This window comes from Rhea pennata, chromosome 14, assembly GCF_028389875.1.
Source record: "Rhea pennata isolate bPtePen1 chromosome 14, bPtePen1.pri, whole genome shotgun sequence".
Classification (NCBI taxonomy): Eukaryota; Metazoa; Chordata; class Aves; order Rheiformes; family Rheidae; genus Rhea; species Rhea pennata.
In genome coordinates, this window is record NC_084676.1 from 20,633,066 (window position 1) to 20,654,661 (window position 21,596).

The 21,596-nt window shown below is 36.4% G+C and overlaps 1 protein-coding gene across 3 annotated transcripts in view; it reads right to left on the bottom strand.

Annotated features, from left to right (window-relative positions):
* The window catches only part of AFF4 (ALF transcription elongation factor 4), a 60,660-nt gene that overhangs the window by 10,082 nt on the left and 28,982 nt on the right, over positions 1–21,596 (bottom strand). For 2 of the 3 annotated variants that reach the window (XM_062587066.1, XM_062587067.1), the window contains 14 exons: positions 16,558–16,594; positions 14,914–14,962; positions 13,574–13,594; positions 12,954–13,008; positions 11,921–11,958; positions 11,406–11,568; positions 10,290–11,207; positions 7,830–7,918; positions 6,055–6,292; positions 3,896–3,993; positions 2,320–2,383; positions 2,037–2,173; positions 1,594–1,665; positions 284–377 (listed from right to left, as the gene is read on the bottom strand). In XM_062587066.1, coding sequence (XP_062443050.1) covers positions 284–377; positions 1,594–1,665; positions 2,037–2,173; positions 2,320–2,383; positions 3,896–3,993; positions 6,055–6,292; positions 7,830–7,918; positions 10,290–11,207; positions 11,406–11,568; positions 11,921–11,958; positions 12,954–13,008; positions 13,574–13,594; positions 14,914–14,962; positions 16,558–16,594 — 2,073 coding nt within the window. The remainder of the gene's footprint in view (positions 1–283; positions 378–1,593; positions 1,666–2,036; positions 2,174–2,319; positions 2,384–3,895; positions 3,994–6,054; positions 6,293–7,829; positions 7,919–10,289; positions 11,208–11,405; positions 11,569–11,920; positions 11,959–12,953; positions 13,009–13,573; positions 13,595–14,913; positions 14,963–16,557; positions 16,595–21,596) is intronic. The other variant, XM_062587068.1, reaches the window with a different exon arrangement.

Here is a 21,596-nt window from a genome sequence, read left to right on the forward strand (position 1 = left end):
TCAAGCCTTCTAAGTTACTCATTTACTAAGGCAGACAAAAGCTAGATTAAATAACGAACAGAGGGCTATCATTCCAGGACCAGTAGTGTTACGGCATTAAAGTCATGATATTTCTTCCCAACTTTAAACTACCCAACTTCAGTAAACTTTCAAAGTTTCAGTTTCAAATGGGGTATATACCAGACATTCATATACAGTAGTGTGAAAATTGGATAAAGGTATGTAATGTGGAGCTTCAACTTTAATAGTTTTTAATATTATAAGAAAATTAATATGCAATTACCTTAAGATGTTCAGTCAGAGTTTTAGAATATTTCAATGCACTTTCCTTCTTCAGTTTGAAAAGCCTTAGGTATAGAAGAGACTGGCACCGAAGACTGACAAAAAACAGAACAGCAAAACATTTACAATTAAGTCAAGGTTACTGCTACTCAGTGAGGTTCCAAAAATCTAGTAGCTGCACATTTAAGGCTTTTCTCTCCCAACTCTGAAAATCCAACTCTAGTCATAACTTTTCCAAAAATCCATAACAATCTTTAACTTGTCAAGGAAGTTAGTATGTAGCTTTGTGCCTTAGGCTGAAACTATCACCACCAGTGATTTTGCTAATATAAGTAGTCCAGCTCCGAAATCAGGAGACAACACTAAGTTAATTCCTAGACAAGAGCTTTTTATTCTTTGCTCATGTCACAACATACTGAGTCTACTGTATTTTTCATGTCTTCCCCTTTCTTTTCCACCTGACACTAAATTGAATCTAGTCTACTACCTGATATAGCGGTTTCTATAACCTAGAGGGCCTAGCGATGATTCTTTAGAGTAAATCCAAATTTTGAACTATCAGTGGGTGAACACACAGTAGATCCTTTAGGATACCCAGCCTTTCTGCTGTTATTCCACTCAAATTTAAGAATGCAGTTTAGTTTCAAGTGTGTCTTTCCAAGAAAAAGATTCAAATCACAGCTATAAATTTATTCAAATACCAACTTATGCTGACATTTCTATTTCTTAAAAAAACCAAAAAGTCCCCCAAAACCAGAAAACAATCTGGTAGTTAATGCAACTACAATGTCTTCTGAAAGGTTTAGATCACCTAAGTAACTGCCCAACATCAGTTGAATACACATTTAATCCAGTAGTAACCAATTATTTCTGAATATTATAATTTTCAAAGATAGAAAATGGAAAGCCACAGATAACATTTTGGTAGAATTATGACTGAGCAAGTTAAAGAGGATAAGAGGTCAAAAGACCTAGTCATTTTATGTAGCAAGCTTGTTGCATCAACACTGCAATAGATATCACATCAATGAAATCATATTCTAAAATAAAAGATCTAAGTGACATAATATTAGGAAAACCTGACAAATTGAAAGATTAAGTAATCTCCTTAATAATTCAGACTTGCCCCAAGTTATCACCATCCCCTTTTGACCAATTTAGAGTGATCAGATATATAGTATTAACCCACTTTACATACAGCTTAAAAGAAAAGTCATATTTGATTAAGAAACACCTGAGACCTCAATGTAATACTAGATTTAACTGAAATAATCTAATCAGCACCTTGTATTTATACCAGAACACACATACCAGAGCACTGCTAGCCTTTTATCCGCAGCTGTAGCATCTGGTGCCAAGTAATTCTTCAGTTTCATAGTGTATCTACATGCAAAAACATCACGTAAACAAAAACTAAAGCATTAGTGCTATCTTTTATTAATCACCATCACACATGCAAGTTCCTACAAATTTCTAGTTTCAATTATTTCCCATTTCAGGAATCTTTCTCTGATCCCAAACAAAATGCTGAGGAGATAATAATTAGAACAATTTTGCTTTTCATGTGTTACACTTTTCAGAAAGACCTCAAGAACCTTAGATGAAAGGATCTCAAACAAGCCTCCACAACTGAAAATAAATGATGAACGAACCAGTTTTACTCATGATAGATTTCAAAAATTGGTGGCAAAATATAGTAAAATCCAGAATCTCTCCCAACCACTTGAATTCTGTATATGCTTTACAATGCTTACTTGATTAATTCCACAGTTTCTGAATACATAGGGAACGGGGACTTGGATTCCTGAGCATTTTTCTCCAATGCATTCCCACACTCAATGAACGAAACCACAGCATCTAAGTAGTACACAGCTTTTTCAAACCTGTCAGACTGAAGAGAATGAAAAAATTCTTAAGAACAAAAAGCAAAGGGAAATACAAGAAACTCCAGTACCAAAGGGCATCCAAATGATAAAAGCAGTAAACAAAATCTGGTATAATGTTCAAATGTTGGATAAATATTGGTGATCTACTTACCAACGCATCTGCATTATGCTTTAACTTCTTTGCTTCTTGTAAATAATGATCAGCGGAGTAAGTCCTGCAACAGAAGGCACAAATTCATGGACTTGGCACCACCCATACTGCATTTCCTTTTATGACTTAGGTTTCTTAATCTTTTTCCTTCTACCTCAAGTTACAGGAGCTATAGAATGATAAATCTTATTTAGTAATTTAATTTAGTTATCTTGTTCCACGTAATTCAAAAGAAAATTTCAAGTATGTTAATAAAGATTTGGAAAAATTTATTGTATTTGATAGTCAAAAAAAACCCAAATAATTGGCCAAGAGCAAGAAAGGAAAGGGAAAAAAAAGTCTGAGGACTAATTAATCCAGTGCCTCCAGGTCTGGCATTAATGTGGGTGTGAAATATTTAAAAATAAAATAATAAAAATAACTGAGATTCATTCAGATGTTAATTGCTAACGCTTAGCCATCCAAGACAATCTACGGTAAATGAGTCTCATAACTTCATTAGCAGTAGATACTCACAAAAGTGTAATTACATATTTCAATATATTAATGCAATACCTACACGTTCATTGACTAAAGTTCAAAATAAATTCTCCCATCCATTCTATTTTACTAGGCTAAGGATTAAAGATACTTGAAATCAGCATTTTTAACAGTTAATTACCTTCAAAACACACTGTTCTTGCTCTCAAAAATTATAAATATAGTTATATATAATTTTATATTATTTAGAATAAAAAATTCTGATTACAATATAAAATGACAAATCCCTGCAACGTATTCTGGCCTAAGTGTTTGATAGTGTTTTCCAATCAAATTCACTTGACCTTGCTTTTGTTCAGGAGTAACTATCAGGAGAAAAAACAGTGACCAAATGGGCTTCCCATTTCCAAACAGTTCTTAACAAGGCAGTTACTTTTGCTTAGTGGCATGACCATAATTTTATTCCTAAAGAGAGTTTAAAAACAAATCAGAAGGAGAAGTTTTAAGAGAAAGAATTATGTTAAGATTTGAATTAATTGGTTAAATTGAAACCTGACGTCTGTACAAGGCAGCAAAATATTTGTATTAAATATTTGTTTTATTTATTTTCAAGATACCATCTTTGACAATGCAGGATTAAATCACATGAATTTTTTGAGTTAATAATTTCAAAAAAAGGTGTTCCTCTCTATCACGAATGACAACAGCTACTGGCTCTAGGAGCCTGCTCTGCTTAAGATCACAGGCAGACAGCTAGCTAGCAGCAATGGAGGGTGAGAGAAGGCCATCAGCATTTCAAAAACTGGAGCAATCCTGGACTATTGAAGTCCCCCGCTTGCTCTTTTCATGCCCTGCAGGTGCACCCAAGGCAAGCCACAGTTCCTTCGCAAAGGCTGTGCTGCTTGCCAAGTAAATGACTCATGGAGCAGTCAGACAAGCACACTGCTACAGGCACAACAAGCAGCTCTGCAGAGCCTAAGATTGTACTTAACATCTGCGAGGCAAAAAAAAAAAGACAACTCTTGTCCGTGCAGACACAAGATTAAAGCCCCCACAAAGAGAAAGGTGCAAGTGAGGCACAGGTCACTGTTCTCACCTGTCATCAAAAACAAGTTTTGCTCTTCGTGACTTTGAACTTTCCGTTGATGGAGCAGACACAGGTGGACAGTTGGATGAATTGTTCAGAATCTTCTCCTGAGAGGAAAATTATTGCCAAATAATAAATTTAAAGAATAGTTATATCTTTTTTGTTTTCAAGAAAAGAATCTGTTTCATAAACTATTCCCATGACATCACACGTTATATGCAATAAGGTCAGTTTTGCAGCTGCTTTAGCTGCCATTCAGCATAGACAACAACACAGCCCTCAAAAGTCTTTCACTTCAGCAGTGCTCTCAATGCACACTGGCGCAGAGGAAGACACATAAGATATAATCAAGCTTCTAGCTCTAATACACCAAAAGATCTCCATTAGAGGAAAGAATGAAGCCAAGGTTTCCTAGCTGTGTTTCTGAACCACACCTTCTTGTTTCTGGCTAAATCGTTTTTTCCAGTCTTACACTTTTTGCTGAATGTCTTTGCCTTGAAAACACTAACAGTTCAGAAGGATAAGGATCATCCTCAGGCAGAAATATTAATTGCCTTCACAAGACACTCATCTTGCTCCCCAAAATTACACATGAATCATAAGTGGATCAGTTTCAAATAGCTAAAGTATAAAACACCATCTCCCTGGTTTCATTTGGGTTTTCAGCTCTCTTGGTTTATCACAGCCTAAGGGCACCTATATAGATTAACCTACATTTATCAAATTGTTGCTAATTAGAAGGCTCCCTCAGTTAAAAGCACCAGATTTTCACGGCAATGTATTGTCCAGCATTACAATAGCAAAACTTTCAGTGGAACACAGAAGGAGTATATTCCTTTAAGAAAGGGGTGACTAAGCATAGCTTAAACATAAAAACATAAAGATCACACAAATTAACAGCTGGCTAAGGGATGGTACCATGCTGATGAGAGGCCACAGCAGCAGTTTGTAATGTAAATTCACTATCTTCAGGCTTCCTGAAAGTGTCTTAGGCAAACACTGACACAGGCAACCCTGCCAGGCCTGTAAAAATCTCATGACATTGGCATCTAAATATTACAGCATGCCTCCTAGCTCAGATATTTCACTAACTCTGCCTCAATGACTAAGTTACTTTCTGGCATTGATAAGCTCTACTTGTTGCTTTAATTCTCCCTCAAATCAGTTATTCTTTCTGATCATTTTTAGACTTTAATTCTAATGTTTCAGAGACTGCAGATCCAACTAGCGCGGTTTGCAGTTGATTAAACTGCTCCAAAGCACAATCACATCCTACATCATAGCCTTCGGGCCTTTCCGACAGAGCACTCAGAGCAAGATGACACCAACCGCTTCAGTACACTTTGGAATCATAAAGACAAAGGTGAAATCCATCCAAGTTAAACATATTATGCTCCAACCACTGGCTATACAATAGAAAATGTTCATCTTAGGTGTTTGATTATACACTTTAAACTGTTACATGTCCTCCTATGCTAACCTCTGCCCAGTAATACATTTTTATATAATGATGAAAGGGCACAATATTACAGATCAGTGACCTAAGAGTACCATCCTTGCAATATTTTTAAATCCATCAACTAAATACCTTCCTAAGCTTAAAAAAGTTTCTGCATCATCTTTACAACTATGTTTTCTTCCCTCCAAGCACAAAGAACTTCTTATGTTCCTGAGCCAGAGTTAAAAGAATCTTTCTCGGGCTCCGGGTTCCAGCAAATCATAAAATTAGATTTACAGCTTCATGAAGAAGTCTTAGCACTGAACACAGACCAAGCCACTGCTCCCCTTAAAATCAGAACAAGACCTGAATCTGCCCCAATAAGAGAAAAATGATCTCATTGTTCCATTTACTTTTGTGTGAACAGCATCCTAGTGACATTTCTTACAAACGGATTAATTAATAAGCCCTATCAGTAACCAAAGGAATATTAATCACATTTCACTAGTTAACATAAGCATTTAGTAGGGGTAAGCATTAGAAAATAACTTGAGAGATTGTAGATTACTAATTTATTGATTTCTAAAGTACTTAAGCACTATGACATGAAGAAATGCACATCTAAAACTAATCACATTTTAACTTGAACTACAAATTATTGTTTAGAACACACTGAGCACCTTAAACTGCAAATCAAAAAAACAAGCATAAAACATTTATAGACTTTTACCTTGGCTTCTTTAGCATTGCTAGAACCCTTCCCCTCCGTCTTCTTTTGTTTAGAAGATGAGTTGCTTTTACTACCACTGCTGCTCTCCTTATTAACGTTGCTGCTAGACTTTAAGGATGACGACTGACTGACCGTCCTCTTCCGTGACCCATGTTCTTGCTTGGAATCTTTCTGAAGGGCCGGGGCAGCAGGAGAAGGCAGTAAATCCTTCTCTTTAACAGTACTTGGCTTTAAAGACCTGGACAAAATGAACAAATACATTTTTTTTCAAAATAATAAGCAAGATTTTATTAGACATAGCAAATTTGATTTGGAGGAAGAGAAAGAGAATAATTATCTCAATGACTAAATTTTACAAAGCCAGATTAAAGTCATTTTATTTGCTCTGACCTGAAAGAGCAGTAGACAAGTTCTAACCACAAAACCACATCCCTACAAAAGGTCTTAAAAAAAACAAACCAAAAAAACCCACCCATAACCCACCACCCTGAACACAGTATAAGAAACTAACGCCACTGTTAGCGCCAGCTTGACTACTACAGACTAGTCAGCCTGACAGCTCAGAAGAGAGATGGTCCAGATAAGTGTTCTCTGGAACCCAAGGAAATTGGAAAACTATCTCAACTTAGACTTCTAGTACACTCTTCCCTTAACTGCTGAGGACTGCTGCTGGCTATTGCTGGCTTCCCACTTGACAGAGTAAGATTCTTGGAATAAGCATTTATACGTAACATTTTAATAAAATGTTATACCTAAAGTTTATCTACATAGTATACATACATACGTGTGTGTGTGTGTGGCTGTGCGTGTACATATAAAGTTCTGTTTCATGTAGTTAAGTGTCTTTCAGGCACTTATAAACGTACTAACAGTCAAGCAAATATCAGGAATAAGAAAAAAACCAGAATCAGTATAGAAACCCATCCACTTGTTTTACACCTGAAACCTGAACCGTTTTCCAACATACAAGAAAGCCTAAATTAGAAGAAGCAAACAAGATTTCTAGGATCTGACATGCCTCAGCTTCTCATGCATTCGTAATTTTTAATTATTCATTGTACAGGAATATTTTCCACGATACAATTGCACTAGCTTTCAGTTGTTTGATCTGAAATAAAGTTTGAGAAGGCAATGGAGAAAAATCTGATCGTTCCTGTCAATTAACACTGACCAAAGATAAGTCAAAACAGAAGCATAACAATTATTACAAAAAAATATGGAAAATGAGAGCAAGAACATAAAAGGGAATTAAAGAATGTTATTATTTAACCAACTCTATTATTTTGCATTTGTGTCACTCACACTTTTCTTTAGCTAATCAGTGAAGCAAATCTGAGGCTAAATCTATGGATCCAGATCTCAACCTCATCAGCTTCCCAAACAATGCCAGTCACACAATTTTTTCTCAGTTTACATACTGGCTGAATGGAGAAACATCAGATTGAGTTAAACAAAATGTGCAGATTTTCACAAAAATCAGAGAAAAAAATATATTTTCCATAATACACCAACTCTTCGCATTAGGGGTTATATTACTTTTGTTAAATAAAACCACCATCCTTGGACAGTTTTTTTTGGTTCTGGAAATGCATTTCCACCAATCACTGGTGGAAACGTTCAACGGTCTCAAAAATAAGCATTAATGAATTTTTACCTGTTGATTAATAAGGAAGAGCCACTTGGAGTGGGGAGAAGGAGATGGAAATCCTTATTCTCCTTGACCACACTGAGCCCTCAGCATTGAAAACATAGCCAAGATTCCTGCAGATACTCACTCCCTATTGCTGGAAGTCTTGTGTCCTGATGAAGCTTTTTCTTCCAGTTTTGTCTTCTTGCTTTCACTGGCTCTGTTTTCATCCTCGTTCTGAATAAAACAAGCAAGAAATACATACAGGCAAACTTCTATGTTTATAGTTTCACTGAGGGGGGTAATGTTTAACATTTAAAAGAATTAATTTGGCAGGCTTTTCACAGTGTACAGAATAATATCCATACAGACCACAAAAACATTCCCTAAAGCACCTAGTCCATATCAATACTTGACCAGACCCTGATCTTGGACCATAATGGAAAAACTAAGCATGGCTTGTACACTGGCAACCTGTGTAAAAGGTGGCAACCAGGATGTTCATTTTAAAGGAAACATACCACCATGAGACACCAGAAAATTCAGTAAGAAATCAGAATGAAAATTTTATGTTGGGAAGCCCCACAGAGCGAGGGTCTTATGACTCCTGGAAGAGATAAAAAGACTGCAAAACTAAAAAGGTAAGTTCAGAGACACAGAAGACTACATCTTTAACATAAATCTAATTCTAAAGTCAAAGTGTTCTGAAGATGAATTTCTAAACCGTTTTCATTCAACATGCACTGGAAGTGGAAACACAATAAATTAAATGGAAAATAGGGTCTCATACTGTAAGTCATCTGGTAAGATAACCCAGATTCAAAAGCAAAAGATTTCATTTTTGTTACACTGATCCTGCAACTCTGCAAGCCACGATCAAGGAAATATTAGCAAATAATGTTTAGAAATCAAGTGGTGACAGAGTTGCATAACTTTACAGCACCCACAAATCTGAAAACTGGATGGGTGAGGGAAAGGGTGTTTCTTCTTTAGTTGCTTCATGAACAGGCATGCATCTTCTGTGGACTGCACCAACAAGCATCCAAGCAAGCTGCAAATTCAGACTGATTAACCACCAGACTATTTGCAGAGATAAAGTCTAAATTTAATTGGTCCTACCAAAGACTTATTTTTCAAATGTAAGAGCACAGATCTTTAACACTATAACTCCAAATGTGAGCTGAAAGGCATAATTGGTCAAAGAAATAGAAGTCACTATATTTAGAGCCATTGGAGCACCTGAGTGCATTCCCACAAATATTAGGAATTATACAGTAACACTTAGAAAAAAAAAACAACCATTGTTCCTACTTGGTCAGACTTATTCCTGTTTTTACTTAAAGAAAAAAAAAAACACCCTATACTTCCTTGCTTAATTTCCTTACCCAGAGGGAAAAAAAGGAATGTTAGCTCTGAATAGTATAGAATAAACCTTTTTTGCAGTTACATGTCAAGTCTCCTAGATGACACCAACTCCTCAGAAGTGATAAATTTTATTTAGATTGCTCAGTACAAAAGCTAGGTTAACTAAAATTGCTTTCTGTCTCCTCTGGAATCAAATGACTCTCTGGATGATATCATCTAATCTTCCGACAACAAAAACAACAATCTATCTTACAACCATTGCCAAATCCCTGCCAAAACTAAAATTTCAGAATGAAATCCAGATTAGCATGAACATGTTTTAAATCCCTGAAGTCTGGCTTCACAGTCCTCATCTCATTTCATGGAAATCAGAAATTTATCAAAACTCATTGCATCACTGAGTCTATCTTGCAGTCATAACAGGTTTGCTCCTTATTGGATATTTTCAATTCAGCCTTTTAGAAGGCAGTTTTAAAATGACACTACCAACCACTATTCACCAACTTTTGTTCCTAATACTACTACTCCTACTTAGTTCCCCCATTAATCCTTGCCCATTTTAATGCCTTCAGGGATTCCAACCTCTTTTTATAGTTGAAAAGATTTTAAAAATTGAGAAGATAAAATACCATTAAGAAGCAGTATCTGTGTTCCTAGTGAAACAGCACTCTGAAGGTTATGGTTTCTGCAGCCATGCCCCAGTTTCATTTCTGCCCCATTCCTAGTTCTGGCACTAGCTCTCATGCAATTGAATAATCCACTGCTTCAGGGCCCTGATTCAGCTGAAAACTGATTTCTTTTTTTGCCAGGTGAGATACCAGCTGGATCTACTCCTTGAGCTGGCCTGCAGTGCAACAGGGACTAGTGCCAGCTCAAGCGAAGGTGTGATAGAGCAGGACTGTAGGACTCAAACTGGCTTAACACTGCTGTAGGCTACATAGAGCTGCAGGAGCTGGGCTGCTTCCATGAGCTCTGGCTGCAGCGCTAGCACTCTTACAGACACAACTCTCTTCCTTTCCCTCTTTACTCCGAAAGAAAATCTCAATCTCACTCATCCTTATTATAGTGGCACAGGAATTATCACTCTGGTCTATACACAATAGCTAATCAGAATCATCTCCTAAACTGAGCAGAGGAGTTGCTACATTGAGGCATAATCTGGGTTTTTGGACTATACAATTTACCTCAAGCAGTAATCCACTAAGAGGCTGAGATAATAAACTTTGTCTACAAAACTGGTCACCTGCTTATGTTTCCTTTTGCCTTTTGTAGAATTTTTGTCAGATGGCTGCTTCTGAGATTCTCTTGCATGCTTCTCTGGCACATTTTTCTTTTCCACTTTGGGTGCGTCAGCATCCTTGTAAGGCTTCCCTGGTATTCTGGATAAGAGGCTCAGGTCAATCTTCACAATAAGTGGGTACCTTTCATCAGGATCACTGAGTGGTGAAAGAAGCTCTTTCTCTTCCATAGGAGAGAACATTCTTTGCCGAAAAAAGCTGTCATCCTCCTCCATGGAAGATTTAACAGGAGTCCTATTGCTCTCAGAGTATTTGGGTGTTTGTGATGAAGGAGGCAGGCTCTCATTTTCATCTGAATCAGAGGATGAGGTATCTGTTTCTATGAATTCCCTGGATTTCTGGGCAGATTTACTTGAAGCTTTATATTTCTTTTTCTCTATTGTAGGCCGAGGGGAAGATTTGGGCTCTTTCTTTATATTAGGTTTTCTGGAACCTTTTGTGGCTGCCTTATGCCTATTTGAAGGTATATTTGTTGCCATGTCTACTGGGGTTTCACTTTCTATTTTAAGACCCCCTCTAGGCTCTTCAACAGATGTCTTTTCTGCCTTCTTGGGCTGTTTTTTACCTACAGTCCTCCTCTGCGTTGAGCTGTCACTCTGGGCAGGTGATTTCTGCCTGCCACGACTGCTCTCTGAGCCCTTTTGGGTGGGTTTGGAATCTCGTCCAGGCGTAGAAGAAACAGAATCCTTGGATCCGGTTTGATCAGTATATCCGCTTCCTGCCCCCTGATCCCGTCCCTCTTTTTTGTAGCCTTGTGAGGATGGGATATTGCTGTCCACAGAAGAAGCTGGTGATACTTTATGTGGATTAACTTTGTTCAACCAGTTATCCAGTTGCCACTTGTTTGTTGGTGGTGGCTCTGGCTAAAATCAAATAAGAAAAAAATAGCATTAGATACAAATATTTCTCACTTCTATCTTTTCCCCAGGATACCTACATGTGCTGCATGGTAAAGCAAGAGATGCACCAGAACACTTGAGAGCAATAATGATTGAAATGCAGCTTGCTAAAACATAAGGTATGAATTATACAGTTTTCTTTTTCTTCATCTCAAACCCTACCTCAGGGGATGCACTCTGTGATGGTTCATTAGCTTCACTATCACTGGAACTGCTTTCACTTTCAGAGTCAGATCCTGAACTGCTTTCAGATCCACTATGGCTGCTCGAATCATCCCTAGAATTATCTGCTCCTTCACTGTTATGCTGTGAAGGTTCAGAATTACTGAAAACAGAAATAAAGAAAAATAAACAAACACAACCCAAGGCACAAATACATCCTAGAAGTCCTTCCAGTAGCAGAAATAGAATCTAATATTTTAATTAACAGGAGAAAATTCAACATAATGAAACACAGCAACTATCCTGAAACAAAGGCCTTTCTGCTTTTTCTTCCCTTCCCCCATTGGTTTAGTATAATTTGTAGGGAATATGCTATTTAATCAATGATTAGATTTTAATCCCCTTTTGTTTTAAACACAAAATGAACATGGATTTTAACAGTGAGATCAAGTTAAGAGTGCTGACTGAATATCATCACTTTGTTTTCTATGCTGCAATCCACCAGGAATGCCTACCTTCCAGGTGTGCTCCTTGGCACCGTCTTATCACAGTCCTGTAATAAAGGAAAAGAATATGAAGCTTCTAGAAGTTACTTTAGAACTGTATATACCATTAAAGTGCACAGTGTCAATTTAGAGCTTCTAAATTTTAAAATATTCAGCTTGAATAGCACCTTAAACAGCACTTTGCAGTCATATACAAATATCAGTATTTTTCTTGTACAGAAAGAAAAACAAATCTCATCTTCCCTGAGTTTTTACCATAAATTACTATTTTTGAATAAATTACTATTCTAACTAGAGCTCTAAGAATTCCTGTTTCCTCTGCTCCATAAAAGCATGTTTCCATCTTTTTGAATCAGACAATTCAAAGTTTTCCAGGGTGCTTCCTGAGAGGCCCAGAATATTATTTAATCAACTAAATGCACTATCTTAAAGTTTTCCACATGGGAGAGGGAAATGTGGACTGCTGCTTTGTAGCACAGACCCTACAGGTATTTTTGATTTAGCATTCTGAATGCCAATTCTCAGACACACTGTAGAAAGTTAATATTGACAAAGATTAAAAACAGACTTCTCCATGAAAACAAAGGTGCTGCTATACCTCCAATTAGAGAAAACGTTTGGTAGTAGAACATACACACAGTAGACCTTATCATCATGTCAGTCCCTTCTTACTAACACATGATCTTTAGCCAGCATGTCAGAATATGAAAGGTACTATTTTTAAACGGCAGGCCATTACATGCTTTTTAAAGTACAGTCTATTCCCATGTTATGTTCGCAGAAAGTCCATTTGAAACTAGTAAAAGAACACCACAGTGTCCAGTTACAAATGTGTTGTTTCTGCAACACAGATAATTACAAACTATGTTTTGGAATACCTGAAGTTCATCTAAACTCTATTTGATTCTAATTTCTTAGTCACAAATTTCCTCTTGGAGTTTTGCTCCTCAGTTTGCTCTTGCAGTACTGAACACTGCTGAGTTATCCAACAGTGAATGTAATCATCATGTTTTTCTGAAACTTTGATATCAAAGGAACATACCTGCTCTCCATCGCTGTCTTCACTACTGCTAAGTTTTAAGTCATCTTTCAGCATACTAAGTAAAAGGGAGAAAGTGAGACAAGTTTTTCCACATACTTTAATTACTTTCAAAGCATCCATCTATATTCCAACATGCTATTGTTTACACTATAGAGTAGGCTGCGGGGGCGAAAACCACAGGATACCATTCTAAAACATTTCAACATTTAAGAATGGTGAGTTAAGTCATTCTTTAGAGAAGGATTTTAATATTTTGACTCATTAGTCCATTCAGTTAAATTTTGCAAGGAAATCTGACACATTTTACTAATACAGGAGAGAATAAAATGTGTATGTCTACCTTCTTGCACACAATGCCAAGAATACTATTTTCAAAAGAGTTAAGGAAGGTAACACCAGTGGCTAGTACTGTTTCCTATCTTGTGAGGACAGCATAACTACTCTAAACTGTAACTTTTCCATTATTATTTGAAACTATAATTATTATTTATGCTATTAATACATACATACACTATTTCACAATGTTGAAAATGTATGAATATACTGAAAATATGTAGCATGGTATGGGGTCTTTGTGCTTATCAAAAAACATCTTTGATTACAAAAATAAAACATCTTACTCTGTCTGGTTCGATTCACATCTGGAGAAAGAAAATGAGAAAGGATTAAAAGTCTAACACATCTGAGTAGAAGTTTCACAGTATGGCTGTTCTACTGAAAATCTGAAAAGAAACACTGACATCTAGGGTCGAAGTCTTACTATATTTTTCATTGCTATCTTTTTGCAAAAGATTTTTTTTAATTTTCACAAAGAGCACAATAGCTTTTTTATTTAAAATTGTACTGTGACAGTAAATATCTTCTCATCCACCTTTCTACACAGCCTGATTCAGTGAGTGTCCAATACTATGTCTCCCTTTTAGATGTTCTCACATTCTCCAGTTACAGAAGTAGCACAGTTCCTCTATACGTGACCCGCTATTGCTGTGACAAAAGCAAAACCAAAATGGTGAACTCCTATTTCTATCACTTATTGAACAGGCTGTACATAAGCATTGTCTTAAACAGCATATTTTTGGGAAACTGCCAGTAAATCTACAATATTTCAAGGAGTTTTTTGTTGTGTTTCTTTTCCCATCTCATTGGTCACATGCTTTTTAATCTTAATACTGTAACACACACACAGAGGAGCAGACGTAATTTCATTTTGCAATTACATTAGAAGTGTTTTAACTTAAAATTGTCAGTTTTCTGAATCTACAATCACTTTTGTTAAACACACAACCAGGTGCTACAACTTTATTGCCACGGACATTCTCGTTTGGTAATGATCTCTGAACAGTGTGCACTGGATTTTCACGTACAAGAAAGATAACAGACTACAGTCACTGAGAATCTTCCCATTATTTTTTTTTCTTGGCAATTGTACAATGGAAAAAGTATAATGTCGTGTTTGTGTACTTTTTAATAAAGTACTTGTTAGTCAGTTAGGAGACTGAGTACAAACTTAATCAGATCCCAACAAATGTAGTTTACTATCTCCCCTAAATGTGAAAGCGTTTCTCATCCTCTCCCCGACAACGCCAAGCTGGTCCCATCCCTCTCCACTCTGCCACACCGGCGTCGTTGCACTTCCCAAGCCAGTTCCTCGGCACAACCCTCACATGCCTACCCTCGTAACTAACGGACAGCAAAACAGAAGACTCAGAAGAGGACACAGCATATTTCTTACTCGCACCAACATGCCAGTGTCTACCGCCCCCGAAAACTCTTGTTTAAAGAATGTGATCCTTTTTTCCTGTCAGTCAAGAAGTATGCTAAGAAGTCTGTGCAAGAAGTAGTTTATTCTAGTAACAGGGGAATAGCTATTTTCCAAATTTCTTAAAAAAATAAAGTAAAAATAACATGCATCTTCAGATAACATTTCTCAAACAACTGAATTCTTTCAACAGCCACTTACGATTTGGATTGATGACCATTGGATGCTTTTGATGAAGGATTGTATCTTTCTAAATGAAAAAAGAAAAAAAAGAAATACATGGTTTGAGATTGACCCAGGAAAATATGCCACTCCAAAGTTGCCAGAGATAAACAGCCCTAGATAAACAAAATGAAGAATGGCTGAATAAACAGGAGAAACTAATAACTAGCTGCAGCCAGGTACAAGCTGTCACAGACTGAACAAGCGAACGGATGCAGTGACAAAGTGCTAAACATAGCAAGCAATTTAATCAAGAACAGAATATAAATCTACAAAATTATTTAAATCATTGCTGTCAAAACCAATACATGTAGAATTTATTTTGAATGGTGTGAAGAGTTGTTTTGCTTCTATCAAGATTAATCTATTGTCTTCTAGAGGCAGCACACGGGATATAGATCAGCCTGTCAAGTTCCGACTCGTTTCAGCATCCCTACTCAGCTTTTTAGCAGATGAGCAATCTTTAAAGCCACAAAGCAAACTCATAAACCAGTTCTTGAAATGAGAATATATAACATGCTTTTCATTTTAAGTTTTTCTTCTTACCTCCCCTCCTCTCTCTCTCCCTTTTTTTCTTTTTAAACTTCTGATAGGTTGCGAAGTGTAGTACAACAGCAACAAGAACTGAGGCTATTAAAAGTTCCTCAGAAAATTCAAACAGAAGTGGAAAAGTGGTTCTATGTTTTTCTATGTTTTGATTAAGTTTGTCTCTATATAGACACCTAAAGATCCGATGTTCCAATAAGTCTATGGTTTAGTATTATGGAATTAAGCTTTAATTTGTTTCCTTAATTCCCCACTGTATTAGATGTTTACAGTAAGCTACTTGGGAACATCTAAAAATAACCACTCTGCTTTTACTATTTAATCTGTTTAATCACTTAGGGAGGAAGTGGAAGACTTCTGGAAGACAATAGCACAAACCTATTTCAATTTCAGCAGGTATACTACCTGTGTTAACTTACTCATTTCAATAATATTCAAAATAAAGGTAAAGAGGAATAAGAACTGCTTTTGTCTAAAATTTGGAAATGTGTTCTGAGACAAGAAACATAAATATGTTACTAAGCGTATTACTATACTGGCTCTTCAGGAGTTCTTTCTTTTGACTTTATATCCTCAAAGTAAACAGGAACAAGATGAAAGAGAAAACGGAAGGTGCTTTTTCTATCAAAATGTAAACACATGCAGTCTTTCTAACATGTCCACAAGCAGGGATTAAGGTTTGTTTGTTCGTTTTTTTTAAATAAGGTGTGGGGGTTCTTTGTTGGCTCTCCCCCCCAAACATGCATCTATTTTCAATTAGAACAACCACAGAGGCAACTTACCAAGAATTAGAAAACACTGTAACTTAAAGATGCATATTTTTTCTAGAAGATAGTAAACAACCTTGCAACTTGGTCATAACTTTCAAGATCCCAACACAAAACATGAAAGAAAACCAAATAATTGTTTTATAGGTTAAAACTTGAGAAAGTATGGAAAGTCTCAGCTTAAAACTTCATCCTATGACCAGTTTGGAAAACCTCATTCTCTAAAAAGCCTAATATCCTAAGGGATATTAAGAATAATGAATCACAACAAAAATATTCAACATGTTTTAAAGGAATTTAATATACTTACTCTGCTCTCCAGTGCCAAAACTGGACTGTTGAGTGTCCTAAGGGGAAAAAAGATCACAAAATTTTTTTTCAAAGGGGATTTCAGCACATCAAAAATCAAGCTATTTTCTCCACTTACAGTGTTTCTCCACTAACATCAAAAACAAGCAAAACAAAACAAAATCAACAACAATTGACAACTGATTCTTTATCTGGGCCCCAACTCCTTTTACCAGCCACTAATGTACATACATCAAGGAAGCAGCATGAGTAGCTTTCAGAAGGCTTTACATCTCTCCACCTCAGCATCTCTGTCCCTGCTCTTCTGTTGTAAGAAAGGCCATATGTAGTTGCATTGCACGACATCTGAAATCGTGCAATCCCTGTGCAGCTTCCACAAATCCTACCTTTATGTACGTGTTCAGCACAGACACAGAAGCTGTTCACTATGTTTTTTTTTTTCACTTTCCTTACACATGGAAAAGCCTTCTTGTCAATCTGTATTTATTTTCATTTCTATTCTCTGCATTTATCTTTTCTCATACCTGTACAATATTTTGGTGGACAAGTAATTAGTATAGTGAGAAGTTATTATTAGGAAAAAAACCCAAAATCTCAGCTATAAGAGAGCATTAGAGACAACAAATCTTAACCTGAACAGCTCTGCACAAACACTTGCGCCTGATACCTGCTGTCACGATGCCTGCACACGGAGCTCCTGGGTAGGTGGAGTGCAAGCAGGTACAGCTCACTAACATGCTTTTCATTCCCCAGCTACCCCAGATAAGGCCAAATATTCATGCAGTCAAACAAATCATTTGTACAATAACTAATAATACATAATTTCCTTTGATATATTATGAACCCATTACCTACAAATCTACCTCTGAAAGATCAAGCTTTGCAAATTTTAACATCTCAGTATTCCAGTTCCAGGAAACCTTATTTCATCTCCCAAAATACAGTATAATATTATCATATTTATTTAAAAAGTAAAATATTATCATATTTATTTAAAAAGTAAAATATTATCATATTTATTTAAAAAGTAAAATATTATCATATTTATTTAAAAAGTAAAATATTATCATATTTATTTAAAAAGTAAAATATTGTTTTAACAAACAGAAAAGCAGAGGCTATCAAGTTACCAAAAGCTGACTTCTAAGCTAGAACGCTGTATTTCAATAGCATCTTCCTGCCTGACCTCATTTTAAAATGAGGACAAATGCTGACTCTATAAATAAAAATTGAAAGTACTTGACTCAACTCATGAAGTTTTATACACATATTTTACTCAAACACTTTGCCAATAGCAAACCAGAATAATAATTCAACAAAGAGTTGCAGGTTTTTTTAGTATGCATCTCTCCAAACAGCCAATTTGGTTAAGTGCAGCAGTTAAATACATAATTTGCAAAAACTTACATTTTTTTTAAACACATAAAAGCTTTGCATAGCAAAGTACACTAGATATTTTGAATTTTCTTTAACTTTTTTTTCAAAATTGAAAGCCACTGAAATAGTGCATTGAACAAGTATTTCTTTGGTAGTCTACAAAGCAGGCTATATCACTTCTTTCAAAAATAAACAATTTACCAGAAATTTTCATTCTAAGGTCCTTCAAATGCCTCTAATCTTTACTACTCGAGCAAATAGAAGGGATAATAAAAATGAAATTAGTGTATGTTTAAAATGCAAAGCGAAGATGAAATTGGAAGTTGTCTTGTGACTTAACAGAAAGCAGCAGTTATGCTTCCTTTAAAATAGACTGATTTTTCTCTTTTACACAGATACAGAGAGTGCAAGTGTGATTCCCCAATCTCCTTTTTTCAACAATCAACTGAGGTTAACAAGACCAATGAACTGTAATTCAAAAAGGAAGCAAAGAGCAAATACTGTTCAAACACCACATTACAGAGCAACGGTGCTGGGCTGCGCACACGAAGAGGAACTGGCACCCGTCCTTACTGACGTACGACTCAAATTCTACGGAAAGCGTCTGGCTAATTACTCACTTTAGTTACTTCCTATTTCAAAGGCACAGGGCACGGTTTCAGTTAAGTGCACTTTAATGAGGTGTTAGGTTTAAACACGCAACTTTTTCCTAAAACCTCGCCATTTGTTTCATCTTTCAGTACATATTTCTTTAAGAAATTCAGTTAAAAAAAACAAGAAAGAAAAAGAAAGAAAGAGAGGAAAAAAGTATACTTTCAACTCCAAAGATATTTACAGCAGTATCTTCTAGAGAGCCAGTTCAGAAAGAAGAAATTAAAAACAACTCAAAGGAAGGAAATCCTTTTACCCTAACAATAACAGACTGGTGAGGTTAGGCAGTGAAGACATTTAAGCAGGAAACTTTGCAGTTTGCACTCTGACACAAAATCTGTGGAGAGAAAAAAGCTTGCTAGCTGGACAGAACGGCAGCAGGGTACATGATGCACATCTGTAGGTTACCAGCTTGGCTGCAGTCCATGTCGTGGCAAATGGGACCCGTTTCTATTTAATGCTCAAAATCTCAGATCAGTTCTCTCATTTTTATTTCTCATAAAAAAGGTTCCTGTACCAGTAGCAATGGATCAACAAACCTAACTACTGCCCTGCACGGTAACTTCCGCACAGAGCAGACACCGAACAACCGGGGAGACAGAATTCACCTTTCCGAGATCCCCGCAGGTCACTGCACCGGTGCGCAGCCAAAAAACCTGCCAGTGACCACATACTGCTGCTTTCGAGACTAGCAACTTCCATCCTTTAAGAAGCTGCTGAGTTTTTAAGCGTATTTTATAAACACATCAGTATTTTTTACTCTGGAGTTTTTGACCATGAGCCCATGGCTTTAAAAAAAAAGATAAAATTATAGAGCATTAGGTAGTTGGATAACATTTTTATCAAGACTCAGGAATCTAAGTTTTTTCATAACATCCATAAAACTTTCTTTGAAGTTTTATCTTCTGATTCAAAGATTATCTGATAATTATTAGATACATTTATAGTAATGCTGAAAGGTCCCAGTCAGGAGTTTGAGGCCGTTTGTGCTATTCACTGCCTACACATAGTGAAAGTGATTTTATCCCAACTGATCTCACAAATAAAATCGACTGGTCCACCAAACAGAGCTTAATTTAATGTGCTCAGGCAAAGCATACCAAACTTCTGCACAAGAGGAATGCTGTGAAACACTGCAGGATATTATTTGTAAATAAAATACTGTATCAAAGAGAACAAGCTTTCCTAGAACAGTGCTGCTTGATTAAAGCAAACCACTGTGCTGTTTTGTTTGCTGCATTCTGCTCTGGTTCCAGGCTAAACAAGCCTACGGCTCACTAACTTGCTGGAATTCTGAGAAGATCCTGCTGCCAAGAATGACAGAGGGGAGAAGGCAGAGGAAATTATAGGCTTTGGATGTGGAGAGAGGATTTGACATAGTTCCATGGCTAAGATGTGCAACTACAGAATAAAAAAGCTGGCAAAAAATCAAAAGGCTCAGAGCAGCCATAAATGGAATTTTTTTGCAAAGTGGGTGAAGAAATACTATCCAGGTTGATAGGTTCAGAAATCCACAATCTACCGTTTTGTTCATACATCAACAAGACCATGGAATCTCATATAGTTTGTCTCCACATGACAAACAAATGAGTGTACATTTCTGCACATCTTTCATCCCAAATTAAGTTAAACGCCTAAAGAATCAAGCAGTTCATACCAACCCTGCAGGGTGCTTGCAATGTAAAGGTTCAGGAATAAGTGAAAGCAGTGAAGTAAGTATCTTCATTGACAAGGAAAGATTTGGGGATTGTTTCTTTACAATAAAAGGTGAGGTTTATTTTCAAGTTTGTAATTTTATATAACATAGGAAATAAAACCTGAATAAAGTAATGCATGCAAGATAAAATATTTATTAATCTCATTATAATGTTAAAAAAATAGATAATGAGACTTGTTTCTAGATATGCCTTCAAAAGCAAGTCTGAGAACTGTACCATATGTTCAACATTTTCAACCCACTGGAGAGAAGCAAGCAAGATGCACTGAGACAAGAACACACAACTCAGACGGTGATGACATCAGGACAGACCATAGCTCTGGGACATCTAGGCAAATACAAGAACCTGAAGCACTTAACTTTTCATCAACCTGCAGGAGTTTTGTGGATGTGCATTTACAGCACGGTTTCTAGGACCTTTTGAAGTAATAAGGAGATGTAGCCTTTTAGAAAGCTGTATTAAAAAACTGCTTATCAAGGTAAATCACCTGGATTAAACATAAATCTCTTTCCAACCTTCTGCAAGCTATTACCAGTGCTCACAAGAAAACATTTTCTTATAGCCAACACTTACAAACTGTAAAAACAAAAGAACTCCTTTCTGTCAAACTAGTATGTTAAAAATAATAATTCAATATTTACTTCATGCATTAGAGCTCCTTTGACTTTCTAATACAAATTCAAAAACATCCTAACATTAGAAGAGAGAGAGCTAAAAAGGTGAAGTTAAACCATTCACATGACAAGAAGAACTGTTAGATTTTATCAGAAATCTCCATGAGAAAAGCTGCTTAAAACACTGCAAACTCTTCTGCTTTGGGGAGCAATTTGGATCAACCAAAAAACTGAGACCAGCAAACAATGCTGTATGGTTAGAAAAGGGCAGCCTATAGGACTGTGAAGATAACTTAAAAAAAAAAAAAAAAGATAAACACCCTTTTTTTTTTTTTGCAGTCATGTTTGCTGAGCTTCCAGACAGCCTGAAATTGTGTCAAGTTAGGGGTAGAGTGACCCAATCTATTTTAGAGATGTGTTGACTCTGGAGAAAAATTATACTGTAAAGTTAAATCTTTTACTGGTAATCAGTAAATACAGGAAACAGAATATGAATTCTTGAATGAGTCAGCTATCTCAAACTGAACTGTATTTGCTAAAGTTACTACCCACAGCTATCTACCCTGCCTATCTACCCTGCCTATCCAACAGCTTCCAAGATACTGCAGACTACAGAGTTGCATTTTCAGGCAAACAATCACCAATTCTGGTTTGCCTTAAAACACTGTGCTGTAAGCTGC